Here is a 24,916-nt window from a genome sequence, read left to right as displayed (position 1 = left end):
TCAAAGCTCTCTATACACGCTGGCGCTGGGTTCGCGGGGCTCCCAGCCAAGGGAGATCCAGAGCTCAGTTTTAGGAAAAGACCCACTTGACTGTATGTTTATGAGTGTGTATTCTTCTACACGAGGCCTATTTTAGGTTTGATTCTCCTTCTTAGTGTGCGTAGTTTAATTCTTGATTTTGTTAATATTTCATTGCGGTGTTTTAACTTTCTTGGCTTAAAAACGGCAGATCTGCCAGGTTGCAGTTAGGTTGCAGTTTCCTAGTTGTAAACAGACGGATGATTTCCAGTCCTTGCAGTAAGACTGGATGAACAAACTCGACACCAACCAGAAAAGCAAAGGCCACAAATTGCTAACGCTAGAGTTTTATACATAGTAGAGATTAAAAAAGTCATTGATGTAACTCAACTTCCTGTCTACCTACGCTGCAAGCCCCCCAAAAATATCCTTCCTGTCAGAGAAGTTGCATTGCTGCACAGGAAGCACCACATAATGAACTAGAAACCATGTAAAGTAATGTTATGTGCAGTTAGCTATTAGATTCAAGGGGATGGTCATTACTGGATTTTGGGATTAGCTTTGAGCTTCTATTTTAAAGCATGACGTTACATTGCTGTTAAATTCCCATTTTTATTCTTTTCCTTTTATTTTGATTAGAGAGGAAATTTGACTCACAGCAAAGATCCTGTGCTGGATTCAACTCGCGGGACTTTTGAGGAGGATTTCACATTTTGGATTGTTTTGTTTTGGGGGGTTTTCAGTCTGTCTGTGGTCATCATCCCGGCCCCCCGTTCAGTTATGTCATCCTCACTTATCTAACAATACAAGCCATGATGTCATTAAAACTCTGAAAAACAATCCTTAAACATCTGGTGGGAGCAAACAGTCTGAGTCTTCACAAGTGTCATTAAGTTAGTCAGGAGCCATAAATATTTCAACCTTTTTCCTCGTTTACACCTTAATTGGTTTGAATGCTACTCTTTTGTTTGTTTTTTTGTCCTTGTTTCATTACCTTATTTTACAGCGCGTATATAGTGGCTGTAGGCCTGCTGTACGTCACATACATACACCACTTCACACAAAAAGCGGTGTCACTTCCCTCTTTCGGTAAAAGACAAACATCCTTCATAGAAAGGGGTTTAATTGATTTCAGTTTTCTTTTCTTCTTCCTCTTTAACCTATAAAAACCGTACAAAAACACTTGCAGTTCTCCCTAATAGGATTTATTTTCCCCTCAAACCAATTAAAGTTTCAAAAGTCTCCTTTGAAGTAATATTACGCTCTCCGTGAACAAATTTACATTTCATTTCCAAAGATGTATCAATCTGTCACTTTTGGCTTTATGAGCATTGAAGGCCGAGTAAATGAACACCATGTGGTTTGATGCTGTTTGAGCGCAGCCGTGACTCCGCTCCAGTTGTTGTTTGGATGTTGTGTTTTACCGGAGTCCTGTTCCGCTTCGGGTTTTATCTGCAGCCTGCCACAGAGAGAGAGAGAGCAGGTTCAGAAAGCTGGAAGCATGCACTCTGCAAGTATTTGAATTATGCCATTGACGTCAGCACAGTCATAAAGTAGACGGGTGCCCTTCCCCTGAAGTATTCCCTTGCCAGCAGGCCTGTTCAGCTCTGTGCAGATGGATTCAAACGCTCTCTGCTTCACAGACAGAGCCTTTTGTTTGGGTATTTGGGAAGCTTTTTGCACTCCCCCCAACCTGACCTGCCAGAAAAACACCACAGCTACTGCGTCCTCTTTGTGGAGCAGCGCAGGAAGCCAGCTTTTTTTAAAAAAAGTCAATGATTAAACAGCCCGCTTTAATAAAAAGCCACCTGATTTTTACCAACAAAGAGAAAAAAACAAGAAAAGCATGCTTTTGCTTATCATTTCTCTGAAACGATTAACCTATTTTTTTTTTCTTCCCCCCAAATCCATGTATCTTTTTCGAAACTGCTCTTCAGTTGCACCGTGAATGCCGCGTGACTATTTCGCTGTTACTCGGGGAGGGAGTCGTATTTAATCTTGATTCAATCAGGAAGTCTTACTTAGCCAGTTTGGATGAACACAATCAATCTTGTCTTGCGTGCTCACCGCTGCCAACAGTCTTTATTGGTTCAATTTGATTTTGTAATGTGGTCTGGGAGGCGCACATAAACACACACGGGCTGGCCCGAAGTGACACACAAGGCATGCTTACCCATCATAAGTAGGCATGCTGTTTGAGGTTATTTGAGGTTTGCTTCAGCTGGTCTTCATATGTTTCTTGAGCCTTCGTTGCACGCAAAGCCCTTCATTGCAGAACCCTTCTGGTGCCTTTCCTGCCCCGCTCGTTAACTCGACTTTATCCCGACCCGGACCAGCCAGAATTGGCTCCGTTTCACGGCTTGCACGCTAAATACAGCCAAGATAATGTTAATGAGACAGTCATGTTTGTCTTGACAACAGTTCAACAACAGCTGGAAAAGTCTCCGGACTAAAATGATTTCTCGCTTGGCCTCAGTAGAATGTTTTTCAGGTCCTGACGCCAAGAAACAGAAGAAGCGTGACATGTGAAGAGAGCCTGTCTAGCTGCAGTGCACATCTGTTTACGGCCCCATTATTTGAAATAAGACCCTCAGGAGTGATATGAGGCCTGGGATGGAGCACGTGGAAGCGGTCCGTATTTTCTGACATGTTCAAGCCGTCAAAATACAAATAACACTAATCGTTTATGACAAAACGAATTACTCCAATTTGTCACCTGAAATGTATTTTCACATGTAGCTCTTCTGACGTGACACTAAATCTAGCAGCAGTAAATGGTAAATGGCCTGTATTTATATAGCGCTTTACTAGTCCCTAAGGACCCCAAAGCGCTTTACATATCCAGTCATCCACCCATTCACACACTGGTGATGGCAGCTACATTGTAGCCACAGCCACCCTGGGGCGCACTGACAGAGGCGAGGCTGCCGGACACTGGCGCCACCGGGCCCTCTGACCACCACCAGTAGGCAACGGGTGAAGTGTCTTGCCCAAGGACACAACGACCGAGACTGTCCAAGCCGGGGCTCGAACCGGCAACCTTCCGATTACAAGGCGAACTCCCAACTCTTGAGCCACGATCGCCCCACCAGTAATGCATCTCCTGGTAGAGTCTGAAGCTCCCCTCCTGGAAACCCTTTGATTTCTGACTTGCCTTCTTAAATTAGTAGTAAGTACTTTACAGTAGTAAAGCTGTCTATGAGCATTTATTTAAAAATAAAACAATAATTGTGATTACTGAGCATGCACTTTGTTGCTTTTGTGATTTGAAACCCACTCGAGGAACATGCCAGGTCACTGTATTAGCACAGAAAAAAAAACGCTCCCAGTTAACCATGGCTATTGTGTCCCAGTTTGTTTGGTTACTTGCCATTTAAAGCGATAGTCTAATATGCTAAAATAAGTTATTTGACTTTAGTACTAAATCCAAAAGAAAGAAGGGAGAGAAGGGCAAATATGATATCATTAAAAAGTAGCTGGTTAGCTTCCCTAGAAATTAACAGAAAGTAACAAAAAGGCAAATGAATGTGTGTATATTTATATGAATATGACTTTATATGACTTTTCTTTTATTGAAGCTTCAGCCTGTGACAAAAGCTAATGTGGAGCCCCTACCCCTGCAGTGTTTGCAAAAATAATATCATGACTGATCTCATTTCTGAATCGCATGTTACAGCTATGAACACAACTTTAAATGCACCGCAGTTTAATCACACAAGTAACACTAAAGGAACCAAGCTGAGCAGGAACCACATCATAATGGGCACTGCAGTAACATAATAAATAATAAATAACACAGTAGGAGGTTTGGGGTGACAGGGTCTCATCGGAGACAATTCACTGAGTAATATATGAACGATGAGTGATGAAGGCTTCTTCCTGCAGCCTATACACACTATATTCTGCTTCTGTTTCCACTTTGAGTGGAAAAGTGGGGAGGGACAGCTACAGGCACCTGTTGAAAACTAGCAGAGATGTAGGATTCTTTCTTTTTTTGATGAAGTTTAACAAACTGATGGTATTTTTTATCTAAACCTGCACAAAAACAGCTCTTTAGTGGGAAGATGCTTCTCTATGCAATGCACACGCTTTACACTGAGTCAAAGAGGGGCTACTGGGCTGGACCCAAGATCACGTAAACAAGAATCAAGGAAAAAGAGTAGCTTTATCTCTACTGCAGTCAGATATTTGAAATAGGGAAAAAAAGCAGAACACTGTGATTGACCACATGTCAGCCACGCCCTCAGGAAGTGAGAAGTGAGTAAATCTGTTGGTGTCAAATCAGTCTGGAGGTGTTTTAGAGAGCAGGGTCTTTCAGGACCACCAACAGCTGCTCTATACCCAACACTTCTCATAATCCCTGAATTCAGATGCACCACTTACACCTTTTAATTCTAAGTCTGGAAGCTTCTCTGGAACTTAAAAAGGAGAATAAAGCAGCAGCAGCATCGACACTGACAGAAGTCTGGCTGAGCGGGGTCCCACGGCTCCTCTGATCCATGCAAATCAACCTGAGGGCCAAAGGCCAGTCAGCATGACAATGAGGCTCATTCAGTCTAGTCAGTGCTGTTGCTTTCAATGCAGGAGTTCACCCCAGGTAATACAGACAAAGCCCGGTCTGTGTGCATTTTTTTGGTGGGCATACCCAAGTTTTGGATATATAGAAATGTTAGAAACTGTTGTGAGATGAAGAGAGTGCGTGAGCATGCAGCTCAAGGACAAGACTGTTTACGCTCACAGGTCCTCAGAGCCGAGCTGACAATAAGGCCAAACACACAGCTTCAATGACGTCTGTCTTTTTATCAGCGGGAGAGATACAGATTCGAAACTGTGAAGGTTTTTACATCAGAAAGTGACGAGCGGTCAGATAAGAGGGATACTGTTTGTACGACAAGGCACCTCAGGTCTCAGCGAACCTTCAGACCGTGCCGTGTCAGACTGTCCCTGAGCTCGTTTCACTCCTCACCGTGTACTCCTCACATTCATCTCCTACGTGCGTAAATCACTCCGTGTCTCTGCGAACAATGTGCACGTGACGGAGGCAGAGAAACCTCAGACTTGTGCGTGATTCAGTTTGGAGCAAAGGCCCGTTTGGACTGGTTTCTGGGTTAATGTTACTGTAACTGAAGTTTTAGCCACATAAAATCTTAACACTTGCATGCAAAGATAAAACAAAGTTACTGTCTGGATTAGACTTCGCATAATGGAAGAATGAATTCACTGCAACAGAACTTCTGAAAGAGGCCCGGCCGTCTTCAAAACAATCTTTGAAATTAGGTCACATACCAGTAATACAAATAAATACATGAATGAATGTTCCAGTCACACAGTTCTCATTCCAGTCTTTGTTTTTAGACGGTAACAGCAGCGTAGACACAGAATTTGATTAGCTCTTTCTGCTGTCGTTCCTACGATTCAGCGTGGTCTCTGCTGTAACCGTCCAGCCTTTATGGGGCAGAGTCATCGTTTTGTGCGTTGCTTTTCTTTTCTATCCGGTCGTTCAGTCTGACGTCACTAGCTGTGTCTGGACCTAAACTCCGCTGCAGGTCCATATATCAAACGATCACTATGGCATTACTGAGAGTTGAAAAACTGTCTAAATTCTTTCATCTTTAATAAAATGATCAGCGTTCTGCTCTACCAGGTGTAACAATTGAGTTTAACATCCAGGCATCCATGAAAACGGAATTTATGACATTTAACGGAGTTAGAAGTTAGCAGGGAGTTAGCTCGCTAGCTTCTATCTAAATACAATATAGCATGTCCTGACTGCGGGGTTTTGGAAACAAATTAAAACGTACAGCTCTGTTATCACTTCCAACATAAATGAAGACAGAAAACTAAACAGCAGTGACGTTTGTAGGGTTACTGAAGTTTGGCTAGCTGGTATATAATGATGTGCTACGTGACCACTAGCGACACAGCTATGTTAGCATAATATAAACAAGCTAACTTTTTTCCCACTCGATAAAAGTTAACGTGAGTGTTCTCGGTGGTCAGGAACAAATGTAATCGCATGGCAGGATGCTGTAAAAGGACCAAACTTCAGCCAGGAGAACAACTGAGATAATCCATCCACAATACGAGGTTAGTCATTCATATACTGCTGCATGGGCTGGGCTGTAGTTACATCCTAAGGTTTTAAAAACTGAGCTTAAATAAATGATTAGTGGTAATAAAAGCCGAGGGAGGTCAACAGTGATCACTGACTGTTTTAGGAGCTTTTTGAGATCAAATAGAAGAAAATACAAAACATTAAACATGTTAACAACACAAAAGCCATATTAAACGCAGACTACTTTAGGCCTGGAAGTAGGATTCGTCGCGTCATCACTTAACGACCGGATTGTAAATCTCACAGAAATGTGTATAATGTGGGGAGGAATGTATAAGCAGGGGGGATTAGAGCCAGCAAGCTACAAAAATGGGGCCTAGCACTCAAACACGTACACGCTGTGTGGCCCAGTCAAAGCACCTTTGTTATGTTTTGTGGTTGTAAATGACTTTCAGTTTAAATGCAGGTAGAAGAGCCACAAGTCACACTGTTGCACTGAGCTGTACTCACATGCTGTGAAACAATAGGACCCCCGACCCTGCAAAAAATGCAAATCTAATGTTTACTTCCAGTGTGTTGCTACTTCCAATAATGTCTCATTTCATAGATTATTCCAGACTGGATTTGAACCTTCGCCACACAAATTCTGTTTACTAAAGTGAGAAACATTAAACACAGATAAAGAGACGCGCTTGCTATTTTGTTAGCAAGTGTAACAGCTGCATTCTTCTTTCCACCGACAGCCGCGCACGCGAAAGCGCTGTTTCGCCATCTCCACCGCTGTGTTAGGGGAAGGCAGCAAATATAAAAGCTGGTAGCTTTGGCACGAGAGACATGGACGATTACAACACATCAGAATATTTAATCTGTGAATCAACATCCTAAATATGTCACAGTGCTGCTTCTAGAGGGTCACAACCACATAAAAAAGGAACCAGCACGTTTTACCAGCACTGCGTCCCTGAGCAATGAATTTACCAGCTTTGTCTCCAATATAACAGGATGGCTAGAGGTTTATTTTACCCTCCTATCCTTAATATCAAACAGCCGCAGGGTAAGGAAATGTCATCTACTGAAATATTACTCACATTCTGAGTCCCAGTAAATCAGATAAATGTTTGCTAATGAAATACGTAGCCATGATGTCATTTTGTCACTTCTCAGAACCCAGCTTAGAGAAATGTTTTGATCAAGAAATGTATCGAGGTTATGCAAGAAGGCCCCGAAACCACAAACTCCACCACCGCTCTTCGTCCTCCCCTTGACTTTTCAGATTTCTTGTCAATGACATTTCTGTGAATGTCAAGCCAAACTTGAGTTTGTAAGACCTCCAAATGCGGCGCTACCCCCCCACCTCAATGTACCATCTCTGGTCTTTGTTAGGAAGTGTTGTGTAACCGCACGGAGGGTTTCAGATCAACTCACTTTCTGGTAAAGCAGGAGATGAAGAAAGAGAGTGCCTCAGTCTCTCTCTTGCTTTTTTTCAGCCATTTACAAATCCGGCGCTGCTGCCAGTTGACCAGCGTCAAAGTTTGGCTTCTCTTTAAGTGCGTGTGTGGTCTGTTTACGCTGGTTCACTAGAAATGTGGGACGTCACCCTTCGAAACCTGAATGTTTACACGGTGAATTCTTGGTCAACGAAAAGCAGAAATTAGGATGGACTGAGCAGGTGTGGGGAGGGCTGGTCCTCAACTGACCCCTTTAGTCAGAGTGGGTTTTGTGTCCCAGCGTGTGTCAGTGCTTGCTCACAATTAAGCTAACAGTCTTCCACATAGATGCTGGCTGCTGATAATGCGCTGCAGCTGACATGCCCTGCTGCATCTACCTTTGCATCACGGGCAAACTATCTCTATGCCCATGGGAGGATGACAGATGCAGCTGTCGCTCACACACAGGCACAAACACAAACAGCTTTAACAGCTCCTGTCTGATGTCCTGTGGGCACAATGGTCCTTAAATAACCTCATTTGAGTGTGTGTGTGTGTGTGTTTGTGAAGAAATCTCCCATAAAATGTGGAGTAAATAAACCAACAAAATGTTATTCTTGTGGAGGAGGTGAGTGAATTTAAATTGATTTTATGGGGAAATCTGAAAAATTATGCTCTGAAATGCTAATAATCAAATAAAAGACAGATCTAAGAATTATAAAACATTTTGGAACCGGCGCTAAAATGCACGTGAAACAGGGAAAGGAAAAACAATCATTGAATTATGGATTGACACAGTAAGAGGAATGCTGGTAACATTAAAAAAAACAGCCCATGTGTTCTTTATTTGGATTTTATTTTCTGTTCCTTTTATTTCTCTTTATTTCATTCACTCTTGCCCTTTTCCTGCATTTTCTCGATTTTAATGTTACCTCGGGCTGCTGATTTCGCTGGATTTAGTGAAAAACAACTAAAAACTTTTCAATATTAAATTGAAACCGAGACAGAGAGTGCTGACCTCAAACCCCCCCCCCCCAACCTTTCCTGCCGGCTCCGCTTCTCTCAGATGGAAAGTACTTGTTTGTATGGCAGTGTGTGCGGTAACAAGACATCTTAGCCATCAAGTGTGCGTGTGTCACTGTGTTTGTGTGGCTGGACTGTACATATGTATTTTACTGCCTGCCCCTGTGGGACAAACTGTAGGTCTGAGCACTGATCAGAAAGGTCCTTGTGTCGGGTGGAGGCGGTGGAAATCCCCTCTTGTATCGTTGTGTGTGTGTGTGTGTGTGTGTGTGTGTGTGTGTGTGTGTGTGTGTGTGTGTGTGTGTGTGTGTGTGTGTGTTTGGAGTGCTGTTTCCCTCAGTCCACCCAAGGCCATAACTGGAGTACTTACTAATATATAGTGAGTGCACATGCCTCTACTCTTAATGTGTTTTCATTATCACCAGTTTTTCTCACCAATACTTTTTACCCATTATGACAAATCATATTTTAACCTTATACCAACACGTTTGTGATTTACTGCTTGTGTCTCATCCATCTAATTAGACCTGACTATAGGTGTAGACCTAAGATCCAGGTTCAAACTGACCTTTTTTTTTCTTTCTCATTATATCCTATATACTTATATTTACAGTGTTTAATACGTCTATTAGACCACCAAAATTAAAAGCATTGGTAATTAACCAAATTATATTTAATGTTTGTCTAATGGTTAGTCCACCAATGTGTACAGGCTGTTTAATTGAAATGATATTTGAAATGTAAAAAAAGTTGAAGTTTACAAAAAACAACAAACAACCCTGAAAAACATAATAAGGCTTATTATTATTTGTATGTTGCACTTAATTACTTCTTGATTAATTTCTGACTTTTTTTTCCTTCCATATGTTCAGGAGAGAGAAATAAGGAGATGGATGAATGGATGATGGAGCGGTAGATGGATAAATGGATGGGTGGATGGATGGTTGGATGGATGGATGATGATGAATCAGTAGATGATGGATAGATGATGGCTGGGTAGACGGATGTATGTGTGGATGGATGGATAAATGATGGACGGATAGATGATGGATGGATGGGTAGAGGGATGGATGGATGATGGCTGGGTAGATGGATGGATAAATGGATGGATGGATGATGATGGCTGGGTAGATGATGGATGGATCGGTAGATGGATGAATGATGGAACTTTTCATATGAATTTAAAATAGGCAAAGCCAAATAGGAAGTGAAGTCATATTGCGGAAGCTGTGAACTTGTCTTGTTTTATGGTCGACTAGTCTTTTTTATTAGCTCGATTTCTATCTGAAGTAAAGTATTCTAAGCATCGGTGCTTATTTTTGATAGCTGTTGGAGCAATTTAAATATTTTTGACATAAAACTTAGAACCCGAGCCAAATATTTTAGTTCTTAGCAAATAAATCTTTAACAGGTGGTTAACTGGGTCCTTTGCTGGAGGAAAGACTGGTGATTTTGGCCTTGTTTTCCAGCAGGCCAGGGATCAAAGTAAAACCGTTATACAAGTGTTACAGTTCTGTGGCTCTGGCACCTGCCTCAAAACTTGGATTTAATACATGGAGACCTGCAGGTATTTGGCCTTATGGCTGGCTTTAGGGCCTGACTTGCTGAACTAGATCTTGAGACCCAGTTTTGTGTGTTTTGAAATCACGTCCTGAAAGTGATTTTTAGATCAATCCAGCCATGGCTGTTTCTCTCTGATGCAGCTTCATTTTCACTCATCATTACTGCTACGACTTTGGACAAATGTTGAAATACCAGTCGAAAAACTTCTACTGTGGTTCTTGCTTTCTGAGCAGAGTTTAAAAGGTCAAAAGAAAAGACCGTTCCAGGGAAAGGGACCTTTCTACGCTCTTCAAAAACACAAACCACCTCAAAGATGTTGGAAATACTGGAGAGCAACATCTCAAATAAGTGTAAACCGTTTCAAGATCAGGCAGTTGTGGCATTAAACTAAACACACACACACAAACACACACACTCCCTCTTTTTCTTTCACTGCCCTCATCAGAGTGAGGGAAGGCTGTGGGCAAAGTGCCAGGTGCCTCTCATGTTTGGGAGAGCAAACAGGCTCGTGTCTTTGATGGCGAGGAGATCAGAGCGGGGGACGCATTCTACGTGGCCGCGCTAAGGTCGCCGCAGTGCACACCCTGCTGCCATGTTGTGCTCCGCAGCTAGGCGACCCGGAGTATACACAGTGAGTGGGAGAAGAGTGTGTTTGTGTGTGTGTGTTGGTTCAACTCCACCAACCAACTCATCGCACACTCGCCTTTGCTTTCCAAGACACACTCACTCCAACTCTGACGTACAGTTTGCAGTTGTCTGAAAAATGGTTAAACCACAGGAACAGGGTCGGAGCAGTGACTCCCAGGCCAAGCAGGAATCTCTCAGCAGTGGTGACAGCACAAACCTTGCCTTGACTTTCTCTGTCTGTCATCATAATCCCTCTCTGGACCAACTTCATGTGTGCTTTGTAGATGTTTTTGTTCTTTACTCAAGATTTCTTTTATTATAATCCTTCTGCTTTATTTGACCAACATATTTAAAAAGAAAAGAAATAAAAACAACCTAAATGGTAACAGCACAACAGCATTAGAAATGTCACTGCATTTCTGGTAAACGTAACGCCAGTGCCAGTTCCTGTCATTTTATATCTAGGGCGCATTTTCTGACTGCTGTGGTTGGACCTTCAGCCTTCTTCTTACGTCCTAGAAAGCAACAGTGACACATGTTTTGCAGCAGTTGTTATCATTTTTTTTTATGACTAAATGAGTGATTAAAAACATCCTGCGTCAGAAATGATGGGCTCATCACGAAGACGTGTCCGATGCCACCGTCTGTTGTCGATGATCAAAAATAAAATAATTAGTGTGATTAAATATTTCTTAATCGGTGGCAACTTTACCAGTTAAGTCAATGCATGTTTTTAATGGTACAACATGTGCGCCTCTGCATGTGTGTTTAGGTTTCGAGGTGTCTGTTTCCTGTGAGATGGGGTAAAGTTTGTTTGTGAGGTGGGGGTATCTAGTTTCCTGTAATAGGGCGGTTGACTTTATGTAAATAAGCTGAGGGCCTCACATTGGGAGATGACGTTTGGGGGGTTGGGGACTCACACAGACAAGTCGAGTGTGTGACAGAACGAGGTCAGGTCCTGGCTTTCTCTCGATTCCACTGACAGCTGCGAGTCCCAGCAGCTAAAAAACCTCCTCATGACGAAGGGGCGCTACAACCGTGTCCCACCTCTAGCAGTCCCCCCTCCTCAGCAGCAGGAACCCTGAGCGAGACCCGTGGGTGGACGGTCCCTGGGAGTGGCTGGGCAGCGTTCGGGCTCCATGTGCTCTGTCTGTTCTGACTGCGTGTCTCTGTGTGCCGGCTGTTTGTTGACAGATGACGCGTACCAGAAACTGGCTATGGAGACAATGGAGGAGTTGGAGTGGTGTTTGGACCAGCTGGAGACCATCCAGACCTACCGCTCTGTCAGCGACATGGCCTCCACCAAGGTATGAGAGGCTGCACCTTTCACTGTTTGCTGTTATTGTGTTTCATCATAATGGGGGCAGTTTTGTGCCATCACACTTGTATTTCGAGCAGATAAATCCAAGTCCATGTGTTGCAAGTGTTTATACAAAAAAAGGGCTCCGCTTTTTAGGGGAGCTCTCAAATCTGACTAGCAAGGGAATCTGCAGGAAGCATTAATCCTTCAGCATAATAAACACATGAAGGGCGGTATACAAAATCCAAAGATGCTACTGCTGAACTTAGCATGACCCATCAAAGTAAACAGCGTTAAAAGTTTGAACATAAACAGAACAGTAATGAGGAGGAGATTGGTTTGGCAGAGGGGGCTGAGATGAGTGCTGATTGGATTAAAAGGCCACCAGCTCACTTATATGTCCTATTTATCATCAGATTTGTTTTCCTGAGCAAACATAAAACTCTCCTTGTTGAAAAGATGGTCTAACAAGCAGGTGTGTGTTTTTTCTTGACCGGCTGTGGCTCTCTTTCCATCTTAGCTGACTAACTTTTCCACTGTCCGCTGATTATTCTGTTTCTTCTGTGTCACCGATTGCGTGTCATGTGCAGTGAAGTTCAATGCCTGGTTTTTATGTGAAGAGACAGGAAGTTGAAACAATGGTACTGAACCACATTCAGCTTAATAATCACTTGTTGTATTGCGCTTCCTGTGCTCGTGTCACTGGATTCTCGACATGATATCTAAGAATTATTAGGTGGCATCCATGACTGTGTGAGTCATGGTAAGTTTGCTCACTTACAAAGAAATGGCTGTATCATTTTCATGGAAAGAGACAGACATACAAGCAAAACATGACTTACTATTTGGTGGTGGACGAACCCTTGTTGGGGTAAGACGTTTCTTTTTGTTGGTCACCAAGTTTGCAAAGATTTCACGAGGGGTTTTGGCCCACTCCTCTTTACAGAAACTCTCTGAATCCTTTAGGTGTTGTGGCTGCCGTTTGGCAACTCGAAGCTTCAGCTTCCTCCACAGATTTTCTAAAAGACTGAGGTCTGAGGCTAGGCCACTCCATGACCTTAATGTGCTTCTTCCTTTCCACTCCTTTGTTAGCACACCCCGTGTGGCAAGATACTGAAAGGAGCTCCAGATTGAGCAGTTTGGTCATTTTATACTTCTTCCATTTCTGAATAATGAAAGCTCATCAAACGTTTTGTACCTCAGTTCCAGTCTTGAGCATATCTAAGGCTTTGCCTCTGACCATGTCCTTGGTGGTGGCGAGGTTCGAATGGAAGAAACTGGTTCTGGTTCTATAAACATGCGTTGAGATGAATGATTGATCCTAATCTGTACACATGGGCACGCAGCCAATCTGTGGGAGTCCGAATCCTAGCTGGGTGGTAGGGGATAAAATATTTATTTCACTCACTAACATGCAAATCAATTTAAAACTTTTATGTAATGTATTTTCTCTGGATTTTTGGTTGATATTTTTTGCTTCTCTCCATTAAAACGATACTACCATAAAAATTAGAGACTGTTCGTTTCTTTGGAAACTTACAAATTCAGCAGGGGATCAAAAAATTATTACTCGGTCTATAATTTATTTCTCTGTCATTAGAATCTCTGCTGCTATTACCTTAAGGGCTGTAATACAAAACACATGGTCTCATAATTGCCTCCTTTTGGCCTTTGCATTCAGATGATGTCATGGATATCAAAGCACGGTTTCCCCGTTACGACAAGGTTTTACATCTATTCAGTTTTGTACTTTAAGAATTCATCATTCAGAGAAAATGATCAGACCTCGCCTGCGGCTTGAAGTATCCAGTCAGTCCACAGATGTCTGTTTTTAAAATGGTTGTCGATAGAGATAATGTGGTTGGCCGCCGGACACCAAAGTAAATATGTCTGTGGGATTTAAAGGTAGGAAGAGTTCATGAGTCACTGGATATATGGCCATCACTGTTAGAGATCTAAACTGGGCAGTTTTATACCGTAGACTGCCACAGAGATCGGCCACTTGGAGGAAGCTAGATATTTACATTTTTTGGTCTTTTGTTTAAGTCCAAACCACAGAAAGCTGCTGTGTGTGCGATGAGTGTAACTTAGCCTGAAAAACCCTGTCATGTAAACATGTGAATCAAGAGGAAAGCTTATTATTTCTCATGAAAACTGGACAACAGGATGCGAGTGATCCAGCAGTGGGTCAAACACAATGAACTAGAGAGGAAGACAAAGAACGTGTGTGTGTGTGTGTGTGTGTGTGTGTGTGTGTGTGTTTAAGGGATCCTCGCAGACCCCTGGGCAGAGTTACTCTCTCTTCCTGTCTCCTTCCTGATCTCCTGCTGCTCTCTCTATATGACAATAGCCATCCCAACATACCCATTTGGACGGTTAATGGCCGTGTTTATTTATCCTATTGCTGCCGTCACACATCCAGCACTGACAGTAAGCAGGAGCGGTTTCACTTGGGTTGACAGAATCACTGCAGAACTACTGGAACAACTATTCAAACAGTCATTTAGACATGAAAGCAGGGGTGACAGACCAAACACAGAAGACAGGCAGAGTGCAGAGGAAGTCGGAGCATCCATGCTTGTACAAACGTTCTTTAAAGAAGCTGTTGGTTTGCATCACTCCTCAGCTGCGTTTCAGTTTAGCCTGAAATCAAGACTGTAACTGTAGGACTTTTGCAATCGTAGAAAACTTTTTTTGGATCGAGACGAACGTTATCTGTAGGTGATGATTGAATACAGGAACTTCACCAACTTGAAAGATTCCCAAATATCCCAATAAGGGAAAAACGAAGGAATGGTTTTGCGCTGCTTTTTCCAGAAAACATTACACCTACCCCTCGGTCTGCCAAGATCATCAGACTGTAACACAATGGAAAGCTGACAGCACTTCCACTTGAGCAGATGGATGTAAACTGACAGGTGTGGCCATTTATCGTTGGTCAAACGAAAGAAAAGTAGCTCTCTAAATTGTACTTTCTTATTTTTAATCAGTTCATACTGAACTGTATTTCTTCTTTAAATGTGGAGTCTCCGCTGCGGTCCACAGCGCAGCGTATCAAGTGGCACAATGTGCTTATTATGCATTATGACCCTCTCTCACAGATGTGACTTTGGCAAGTGGGTGAATGTGCCCCGACACGTAACCGTATGTGCACAAGATGCTGATAAGGAGTCGCCCATCGAACATGTGCCGCATGTATACATGCCTGTGTCTACGTGAGTGTGCGTGCAGCTGGGTGTCCGTACCCACAGTAGGCTAATCCCCTCATATCTCGGCAGTCTTGTTTTTACAGTAAACTAAAACATTGCACAACTGCAGACCCTTTGTCAACTTGGCCGTTACACCCAACGCGGCTTTGTTAGCAAGAACATACCGATCGGCTCATATGACCCCCGCAACTTCCTATTGTATTTAGGATGGTGGAAAAACTGTTATCCAAGCTGTGGCAGAGTATGAAACATGAGCACAGGGGAGGTGAAACGCAAGAAGATGCGATCGTACCTCCAAGGTGAAGTGCAGGCAGGGGCTGATGCTGAGCACTTACAGTACGTGACTGTCCCCTCTGTTATGTATGGTTGACATAGACGGGTCAAAGTCTGTTGTGAGTTGGAATATGCTCCTTCCAGCACTGCAGACTCTCTGTTGTGTGAAAATACAGCTTAAGCATCTAATGTCTGCTTGATTATAATCAGTTCTTTTTGTCAATATGGGGCTCAAGATCATTTAACAGAGTTACTCACAGATTTAAAAGAAAACTTAAAAAGAAAATCAGATTTAGTAAACTTGAAAAAAGATGAAACAACTGTTTTTTTTAATCATGCGGATTTCACTGAACTTTGGGAAGTGAAGAGAAGATAAAGATTTTATCCCAATTCTGCATGAGCCAAAATTATAATTGAAATGGAAGTTTATAATTGACTGCACTCATTTGCGAAACGTGATGAATTTGCTACCAAAAAAGAAACAACTGGTTCCTGCTTTGAAAAGGTGAAAAGCTGCTGCTTTTGTCCAGTTCATATACCGTATTTTCCGCACTATAAGGCGCACTTACAATCCTTTAATTTTCACAAAAATCAACAGTGCGCCTTATGTATGAATTCTGGTTGTGCTTACTGACCTCGAACTGATTTTATGTGCTACACGGTGCACAGAAATCTGTCAAAACATGTTTTACTACGACTTTGGTAGCTACGAAGCTGCACCAGATTGTCGGTGCATTACAGCTACCATAGCCAGGAGCCTCGCGGAGGAATCTGGGTCCTAAACTCCATCCGTTCAGGTCCCAAAGTCAAACGAACACTGCGACATCACTGAGAGTTAAAACTGTCTAAATTCTTTCATCTTTAATAAAATGATCAGCGTTGCTGTTTTACCAGGTGTAACAATTAAGTTTAACATCCAGGCATCCATGAAAACAGAATTTATTACATTCAACGGAGTTAGAAGTTAACAGGAAGTTAGCTCGCTAGCTTCCACCTAAACATGATGTAGCATGTTCTGACTGAGAGATTTCTGAAAAAATCAAACGTACAGCTCTGTTATCACTTCCAACATAAATGAAGACAGAAAACTAAACAGCAGTGGCGTTTGTAGGGTTACTGAAGCTGGACTAGCTGGTATATAATGATGTGCTACGTGATCGCTAGTGACACAGCTATGTTAGCATAGCATAAACACAGTGAAGCTGGAGGATGAACGCTAACTTTTTTCCACTTGATAAAAGTTAACATGAGGGTTCCCGATGGTTAGGGGCAAATGCAATCGCATGGCAGGATGCTGTAAACGGACCAAACTTCAGTCAGGAGAACAACTGAGATAATCCATCCACAATACGAGGTTAGTCATTAATATACTGCAACAACATGGGAATAGAGCAGCTGTGAGAGAATTCAACATTAATGAATCAATGCTACGGAAGAGGAGGAAGCAAGAAGAATGAGCTGAGTAAAGTTTGACTTATCTGACTGTTTTGTTTCACTTAATGCGCCTTATGGTCTGAAAAATACGGTATGTGCATTAATTCATTAAGTGTTTTCTTGGTTATCAAAGAAAGCTCAAGGAAAAATGAATCCCTATCCCTGAGCCTGAGATGATGACATCATCATCCCCCCAATACAAAATCCACAAACACCAAGCAGCAAATTACTGCATCTTAGAATGAATAATGAAACCATGAAGAAATCTGATGGAGACGAGCACGTGTAAAGGGCTTTTTAAAGAGCCGGTCACCCGAGTAGATTTAACAGTGACAGCAAAGCTTCGGAGATGTGACTGCCAGCTGCAAGAGCGCTGAGCAGCAAGCAAGAGGAGCAGGGGGGGGAAAAGGCTAGAGGCGGGACTACCCCAAGAGGGAGTGTGTATGTAGCAGAGGTCTAACACAGTCATTGCTCCACAGACACAGGGTGTGAGGTAGAGCCTGATCAGACCTCGCAGTCCCGAGTGAGTCACTAGAGCTGTGGCGTTTCCCAGCGTCAGAGAGCAGAGGCTTGGTCCTTTTACTCATGCTGTAGTCAGACTGAGACTGAGACACTTTAACGGACGGCAGCCCCACTCTACCCTGCACTTTACACACAGCAACATGGGCGCCTGTTGCTTTGACAAGAAAGAGAGGAAATTAGGGAAGCTGAACGGTTGGAGGAAGGTGAGTTTTGTTATTTTTATAATTTTATGCTGGTAGACACAGTTTGTAATCATTCGCCATTCGGTGAGATTTCCTGCCTTGCTTGGACTTAAAAGAACAGATGTTTTGTGGCTTGCTCAAGCTTTTTCTTGCACTGAATGCTATTGGATATATATATATATTTTAATATATTACATACACATTGCTTTTTCATACACATTGTGTACTTATATGCCCTTTGATCCTGGTGGAGTTTGGAGCGAATTTTAGCAGCATTTTATTTCAAGTCTGCACATGATTTCACTTTGGAAGCATGTTGGGAGTATTTATTGCCGCTTCAATTTACTGAAAAGTTTGTCCTTTGAATATTAATTTTCAACTCATGGTGGTCAAACCTGCCTTCTGCATTTGCCTCGGGGGTCTTTTATGCTTCCTTTGCTGCGTATTCCCAAATTGTTTCTGTCTGTGGAACTAGATAACCTTTACTCCCAGAGAATCAAACTCATGAGAGATTTATGGTGCTTCCAGATAATTAAGCGCAGATGTCGTTTTGTTCTTCCTGGCCAAATGCCAAAGCGATTTCTTTAGTTTGTAAGTGACCTATAAGTGACAATAACCAGTATTCACTGTAACTGCATAGTTACTGCTTATAAAAAGTTCAGCTTTGTCTGCTTTTAATGTCTCCAACTGCCTAAAATGAGGGAAGGAGCCACAGATTTAAATCACAGGAGGTCCAGCGGATGGAAAGGAGTGTATCTTAGCTGGGTACCAAAGACTTTTTTTTGACATAGGCCAAAACACTCAGGTTGTCTGACGAGAGAAGTAGTGGTGAAGTGCTCGTAGCTTGGGTGCACAGTGTCAAGAACACATTTCTGCAATTCTTTATTTTGCCAGAAGTTAGGAGGAGAATTTAGAACAGACGATTTGAGCATTTCCTGGGTTTTTTTTGCAGCGTGGTCTTTAACAGAGGGTTGCTTTCTGCTTTCGAAGCAGCCCCGACTCGAGCTGAGCATTGCAGCCTCGAGCCTAAAAATAGTGAAGCAAACTACATCTGAGGCTGTGATCACCAGGAGCGATTAGAATCAATCAGTCGGCTTAAAAGCGATTCTCCTTCCCATCCTTTTTTGCTCTCGAAACCTTCATTTTTTCCCCCCTCTATATTTTACTGTACGGGACCACAGATGCATGAATACACTCCATCTCTCACACACACACGCGCACACACAAGCATAAGCGAGTGAGTCAGAGGAAGTGAGAGGTAGTCAGGCCGTCTCTCAGAATTGTCTGTATCTCTAACCAACATACGCACAGTTCATACGTAGGTAAGTTTCCTGATCTTCTCCGAGTTATGTCACTACCCCTCCGCGCCGCTGTGCCGATTTTACAATCTGGCGTCACACGTTTGCTAAACCGAGGAGGTGATTAACCGCAAACGCTGCACGTTTGCTGGTAAAGGAGATGGTTGCACGAGTTATAATCAGCAACGCTGCATGCATGCTGTGAATATGAGACTGTGTTGAGAAGCATAAAAATCACGATAATAAATAAAACTTGCAGCTCCTTGCAAATCCTGAGTGACTTAAATCAAGAAATTGATTACTTTTAAAGTGTGTTTCGCACCTTCACAGAGGTGCAAAGATATTTACAGATTTAGCCATAAGTTGTAAATACCAGTACAGACTGGGAGCCCAGTACTAAGTCAAGACTGACCAGAATGGGTGTAGTGCACCCACTAGTGGCTCAGAGACACAACTTCAGTCTGAACCACTTCAGGCGCAAATGGGTAACGAGACAAACTGGAAAATTTCAGCTGATTTCAGCAACACCAGAGAGTTCCAGTTCAGTCATCCTCTAAGCTGTGGTGCAAAAAGATCAGAACGATGAGGAGAAACAGTCAGAGAGTAACAGACACGATACCCTGAGGCTGCAGCGCCAGCTCAGATAATGGAAGCACGCTGATGTTGCGTAAGATCAGTCTCGTGTCAGAGGGAGACTCCGTGTCTGCCTTCCGGTCCACCTGTCCGCCTCGCCGCCCTGCACGGCGAGCTGTCCGATGGGATCACGTCTGAACGGAGGGGGCTCTGCACGAATGCCCCTCCCTCCACCTCTCATTGATGTACCACGGGCTCCATTCACCTTCCTTCCCTCTGTCAGAGCACCTCTCTGCTGAATCAACCCACCCACCGAAAGCAGGGAGAGAAGGGGAGGAGTAAGAGGTTAGAAGACAGAGATATGGAGCTTAAAGCGAGAGGAAGACGAGATAAAAGCAAAAATAATGGAAAATTTGTTGAAAAAACTGATTTAGATTATAATAAATGAAAGGAGCTAACTGGTGAAACAAATATAATAAAGATTCCAGTGACGGAGAGATGTATCCACACATCTTTGGATGGGTTAATCTCCCTCCAGTGTCATGATGTCAGTGGGAGATAAGGAGGCTTCCCTCATGAAAGAGCCAACTCCAAACACACACTGGCAGCGACACATTGAAACACACACACTTATAAAACATGTCAGCACTGACTGGGTTTAAATGCAGGTGACGGCGCTCGCAGGCTGCTGCGGAGCGTGTGCGCACTTTTCTCGCAGCTTCTGGGGGAAGCACGGCACTTCGACACTGCATCCTGTTATTTCTGGTTTCTTTATATATTATGCAGTGAGCTATTATATAAAGAGCTGCCTCCTCCTTTTCTGTGTTTTTTCTTCTCCTTGCATCCCACCTCCTCGCTTCTGGTTCTTTCCCTCATTGGCAGGATAATCCGGAAGGAATTCTCTCGGGAAAGCTTTCATCTCCCCCTCATCTTCCCGCACACACACATTAGGGCCGAGAGATTCTCTGGGAACCTCTGTTTACAGTTTCCTGTGGATATGTTCTGAAGCGTGAGGGAGGCGTCGCAGCTGTCCTCAAGGTTTTCACACATAAGAGCCCAGTCGTGATTGACACGTCTGGTGCTGCTGGTGTTACGCTCCGGTCAGGTGGGCCTGGCCTTGTACACCGCAGCCAGTATCAACACCTGCTCTGAGGACAGCCCATCGATTCTGCCAGCGAAGCAGACAGACAGAGATTGATGACTGTGTTGGCTAGTGGAAGCCGAGAGAGAAATTGACATGTAAGCGGTGGAGAGTGAGGGATAGATGAAGCAGAGCGAGGGAATGGTGGTGGAGGTGAGGAGGAGGAGGCGATTTTCAGCCTGTGCATCAGTGGATGCGAGCAGGGGCGATGTGTGTGGTGAGTCCTCGTGACAGCTCAGCAGCTACAGCACATGTCTGCCTGGGAAGCAATAGGGGAAGCCTCTCTCCTTCGCCTCCCCTCTCCTCATTTAGAAAAAAAAAACAGCCTGACACTGGCTACCTAGTGCTGTTGCCATGGCGTCGGGGTGTTCTGGTAATTGGCGCACACGCAGTTACAGGCAGCGAGAGAAACCGTGGGCTTCGTGTCACCTAACTTGGGGAAGGAAGGACACAATTATCTTCCTTCTTCTCTAACCGTCTCGCCTCCTGTGTCTTGGCTGTTAAAAATAGCCGTCCACAAACACCCTGTCAGCATCTAATATTATTATGGGGTGCGGATAATGAACAGGCTTATGAGTTCTCCACAATGGCTGCCGTGGCTGCACGTCAGGAGACAACAGAAGACACAAAAGAGGGGGCGGGAGGGGATAATAGAGATAATGGCGATTAGAAATACCATCGCTGTACGTTCATATTCTTCAAAACGTGCTGCAGCATCCCTCTCGCTCTTCCCATTGTTTCACTCGTAGATGGGAGGCGCAGTTTCACAGCTTCATGACATTACAGGGCCTGGGAATGAAGGAGGACGGACATTACTTGCAGTGGTTTTGTAGTTGAGAGAAAAAAGAGAGCGAAAGAGTTCATATTAAATGGATATTAAATATCAATCACTCACACACCCCTTTATAACTTTACATATACACCAATGCCAAGCTGTAGTTTGGGCTCCCCCCTTTCCCCCCCACTTTCTGTCAAATCATGTGTTCTGACTGGAGTGTGTTGCTGGGGCTGGCAGACTACAGCGAGGGCGAGAGGAGGGAGGGAGGGAGGGAGGGAGTGCTACAGCAGCGAGAGCAGCAAAGCGAGACAAATCCAGTAGAGGAACCCCCCCTCTAGTCAGATGAACATCACTGCCTCACTCCCGCCTCCTCCTCCTCCCCTCTCCATCGCCGTTTTTCCCCTCCTCCCTTCCTCGCTTCTTCTCCATTATTCATCAGTGCGCAGACAGTCCCCAGCTCACGGCTCCAGCTGCTGCTCCAGCCGATCCATCGAGCCCGCTGGGTCTCCTCGCTTACAGCGCCTTCTTTCACGCACATCCGTCCATCCTCCCAGATTTCCATTCCCAAGCATGGAAACTCAGAGCTGGCCCTTTTCTGCTGCTGAGAGAGAGAGTGAGCCACCATCGAGCTGCTCTCTTAGCTGCTGAGAAGAAGAGAAACCCGAGAGGAGAGAAGAGAGGATTTTTTTTTCCCCCCTGTTTTTGGGTGCTGGAGGAATCCTGATCATCTGCCTCTAATTTGCCCCCATCCTCCCTTTTTGGATTACAGTTCTGGCTTTGTGTAGGAACGAGAAAACGGGGTCCAAAATGCCTGAAGCCAATTACCTGCTGTCGGTGTCTTGGGGTTACATTAAGGTGTGTGGCGCTTATCTACGTAGCTTGTGGGGATACCGCGTTGGCCTCATTATAGCTCTCTGTGCTGTTCTGTCATTAGAAGCTAAAGATCGGTTTGGAACCGATCGGCTGCTTTTGTGGGCACGACGCGTGCACCCAAAGATATTTCCATCATTATTAGAGGGTTGTTGTCGATGGTGGTGGGGGATCCGACGGCTCGGGCTCCATCTTGAGCCCTCTGCAGAGCTGTGTGTCTGTGTGTGCACGCGCATGCAACAGCCTGTCATAAACAGCTGCTGCTGCAGTGTCTGGGTCTCTGTGTACTCTGTGCCTGTTTATCACAAGTGTTTTTTTAAATGTTTGAACCACCGTAGAACTGTTCGCAATGTGCAAATTACATGAAATTACGTGAAATGTTGGCAACAAGAGGAACGTCTCGAGCTGCGTGCAGATTTTCCTCTTGCATCATTGAAATTTTTGCACACTGATGCAGGGAAAATGGCTAAATGCCCCAAATATGCGACCCAGCGTAATAAAACTGTGAAGTGTTTGCTGCGGGTAATTTGAGGCTTATTAAAAAGTGGCAGCCTACTCACTGTTAACGCTAATAATTATCTGCATCTTAATTCATTTCAGGGAAAACTGTGGAAAAGCACAAATATCAAGTGACATTCTTGACCTGGCAGAATAAAACTGGGCACTTGTAAATTTTCCATGTAACCGTATATATCCTAATGTTTCCCAGATTTCCTCTCCAGTGGAAACTGACGACATTTCTCTCTCTCTCTCTCTTCCCCCTCCTCCTCCTCTTTCTCTCTTGCAGTTCAAGAGAATGTTGAATCGGGAGTTGACGCACCTATCCGAGATGAGTCGGTCTGGGAACCAGGTTTCCGAATTCATCTCCAACACCTTCCTAGGTAAATGGAAGTCTTGTGTACACAAACTCAAAATCACGACCATGTTCATAAGTTAAACAAAAACAGCTACTGGATATTTATGATCCATCTGAAGCCTCCACAAATCACGTTTATGACTTGTGTGTTTGGTCAGATATGCAACATTACAGCTCACAGAGCTCAATTTCTTTTCTTTCTTTGTGGAGGTTCGGTCTTTTGCATGATGTCGAGCTGTGCAAGTTGCTCTGGCTGGTTTCCTGTGGGGGCGTACCATAAAAAAACTGCGCCATTAAGCTTTGTGTCGACGTTTATGACATCTGACCGTTGAAACAGAACTGAAAAAAGTATTAATATTTAATTTCTCAAAATATTACGAGAATAAAAAAGGGTATCGACTGTAAAGAAGGCTTCGGAGTCTGAACTGGAACTGGATGCTGTCGGCGTGGGCTGCACGTCTGAGAATAGATGCGGACATCTAATTATGAATATTCAGCTTTAAAACCTTTCTGGTTTTGTTCTTGGCACCAAAGCACAAAAAGAAACCGTAATGCAACAAACGGCTCTAGAAACATCAATCAACAACCGATGAAACAAAACAGATTCAAAGTTGATTTTCAGGAAACCTGATAAGTCTACGGAAGAGTGCTCGATGCAGGATGCACAAAGCCAGAGAAATAAAGTAGAAGTAAATGATCTCATCCCAGATATACAGAGGGAGAAAGAAATAGGCTGATATATTTCAGAGATAATGCTCATAAAGGTAGCCGAGATTATTCAGACACTCTGTTTCCGATCGTTTGCCGTCCCCCGCTGGTATAGCGCTGTCAGTGGATCCCTCGCCCCCGTTTAGAGCGAGACGGGCTTTGAGAAGAAGCAAACGAGCGAGGGAGGGAGAGACCTCACTGCACTGAAGGGAAAAAAATGGAGGTATAGAGGAACCCCCTTTGCTGGCAGGGAGATGAGCTCGGCAGATTGGGTGACTCATCCCCATCTTAATGCATCTTTGTCAGCAGGGACACCTTGTTGTCCCTCTCTCTCTCTGCCGATCCGAGAATCCACTCACCAACGACTTCGATAAGGAAATGAGGATTACCCTGCTGAAGGGGGCTGAAGAAGCAAAGGAGGAAAGAGAAAATATTAATCAGAAGAAAAGGAGTCAGCACAGCAGACCTGGCACGGTCCATAGCTCACCAAAAGGACTGTTTTAATCCTTCCATCCACTAAGATTAACATCGCATCAGTAATGCACTTATTTCTGCTTTATCCTATTTTTGTTACTAAAAAAAAAGAGCATCATTCAGTCTCAGGGAAATTAAATTTTGATGCCATAGGCCTGGTAGATCCATCACAAGTCCCATCGTTTTGTGACAGACGACCTCATGCTTGGTAAAACGGTGCTCGTGGAGCACGATTCATCCCCCAGATAAATAAACATCTCAGACTTTTAGCGGGGACTATTTTAATCAAGGATTTCCAATTACGATTGCTTTCGACACAGCAGCTCACGTGTGCCTTTAATTTATTTTTTGGGACCTTTTCCCAGCTGTCCTTGCATCATAAATCTGTCATAACTCCCTTTGGATCAGCCAGCACACCCAACTTTGGGAAAATAGTCGTCTCCCAGGCTCCTCTTCCATCTTCCCCACCGAATCTCTCAGGGAAGAGCTTGTGGAGGAGGGTGAAACGAGTTTGGCTGAAATCTAAGTGAACGTGGGAGGTGACAGAGGATTGGAAAGTGAGAGCGGAAGAAAAACAAGAGACAA

At 43.8% G+C, this 24,916-nt stretch overlaps 1 protein-coding gene across 4 annotated transcripts in view; it reads left to right on the top strand.

Annotated features, from left to right (window-relative positions):
- The window catches only part of pde4ba (phosphodiesterase 4B, cAMP-specific a), a 215,680-nt gene that overhangs the window by 183,848 nt on the left and 6,916 nt on the right, over positions 1-24,916 (top strand). For all 4 annotated transcript variants that reach the window (XM_085436058.1, XM_085436060.1, XM_085436059.1 and 1 more), the window contains 2 exons: positions 11,908-12,020; positions 23,081-23,174. In XM_085436058.1, coding sequence (XP_085292184.1) covers positions 11,908-12,020; positions 23,081-23,174 — 207 coding nt within the window. The remainder of the gene's footprint in view (positions 1-11,907; positions 12,021-23,080; positions 23,175-24,916) is intronic.

Source organism: Copadichromis virginalis, linkage group LG17 (genome assembly GCF_057382275.1).
Source record: "Copadichromis virginalis isolate Kocher_CV1m ecotype Utaka linkage group LG17, C_Virginalis_male_GT1.1, whole genome shotgun sequence".
Lineage (NCBI taxonomy): Eukaryota > Metazoa > Chordata > Actinopteri > Cichliformes > Cichlidae > Copadichromis > Copadichromis virginalis.
The sequence above is the reverse complement of the archived record's forward strand: the minus strand, read 5'-3'. Positions and strand labels throughout refer to the sequence as shown.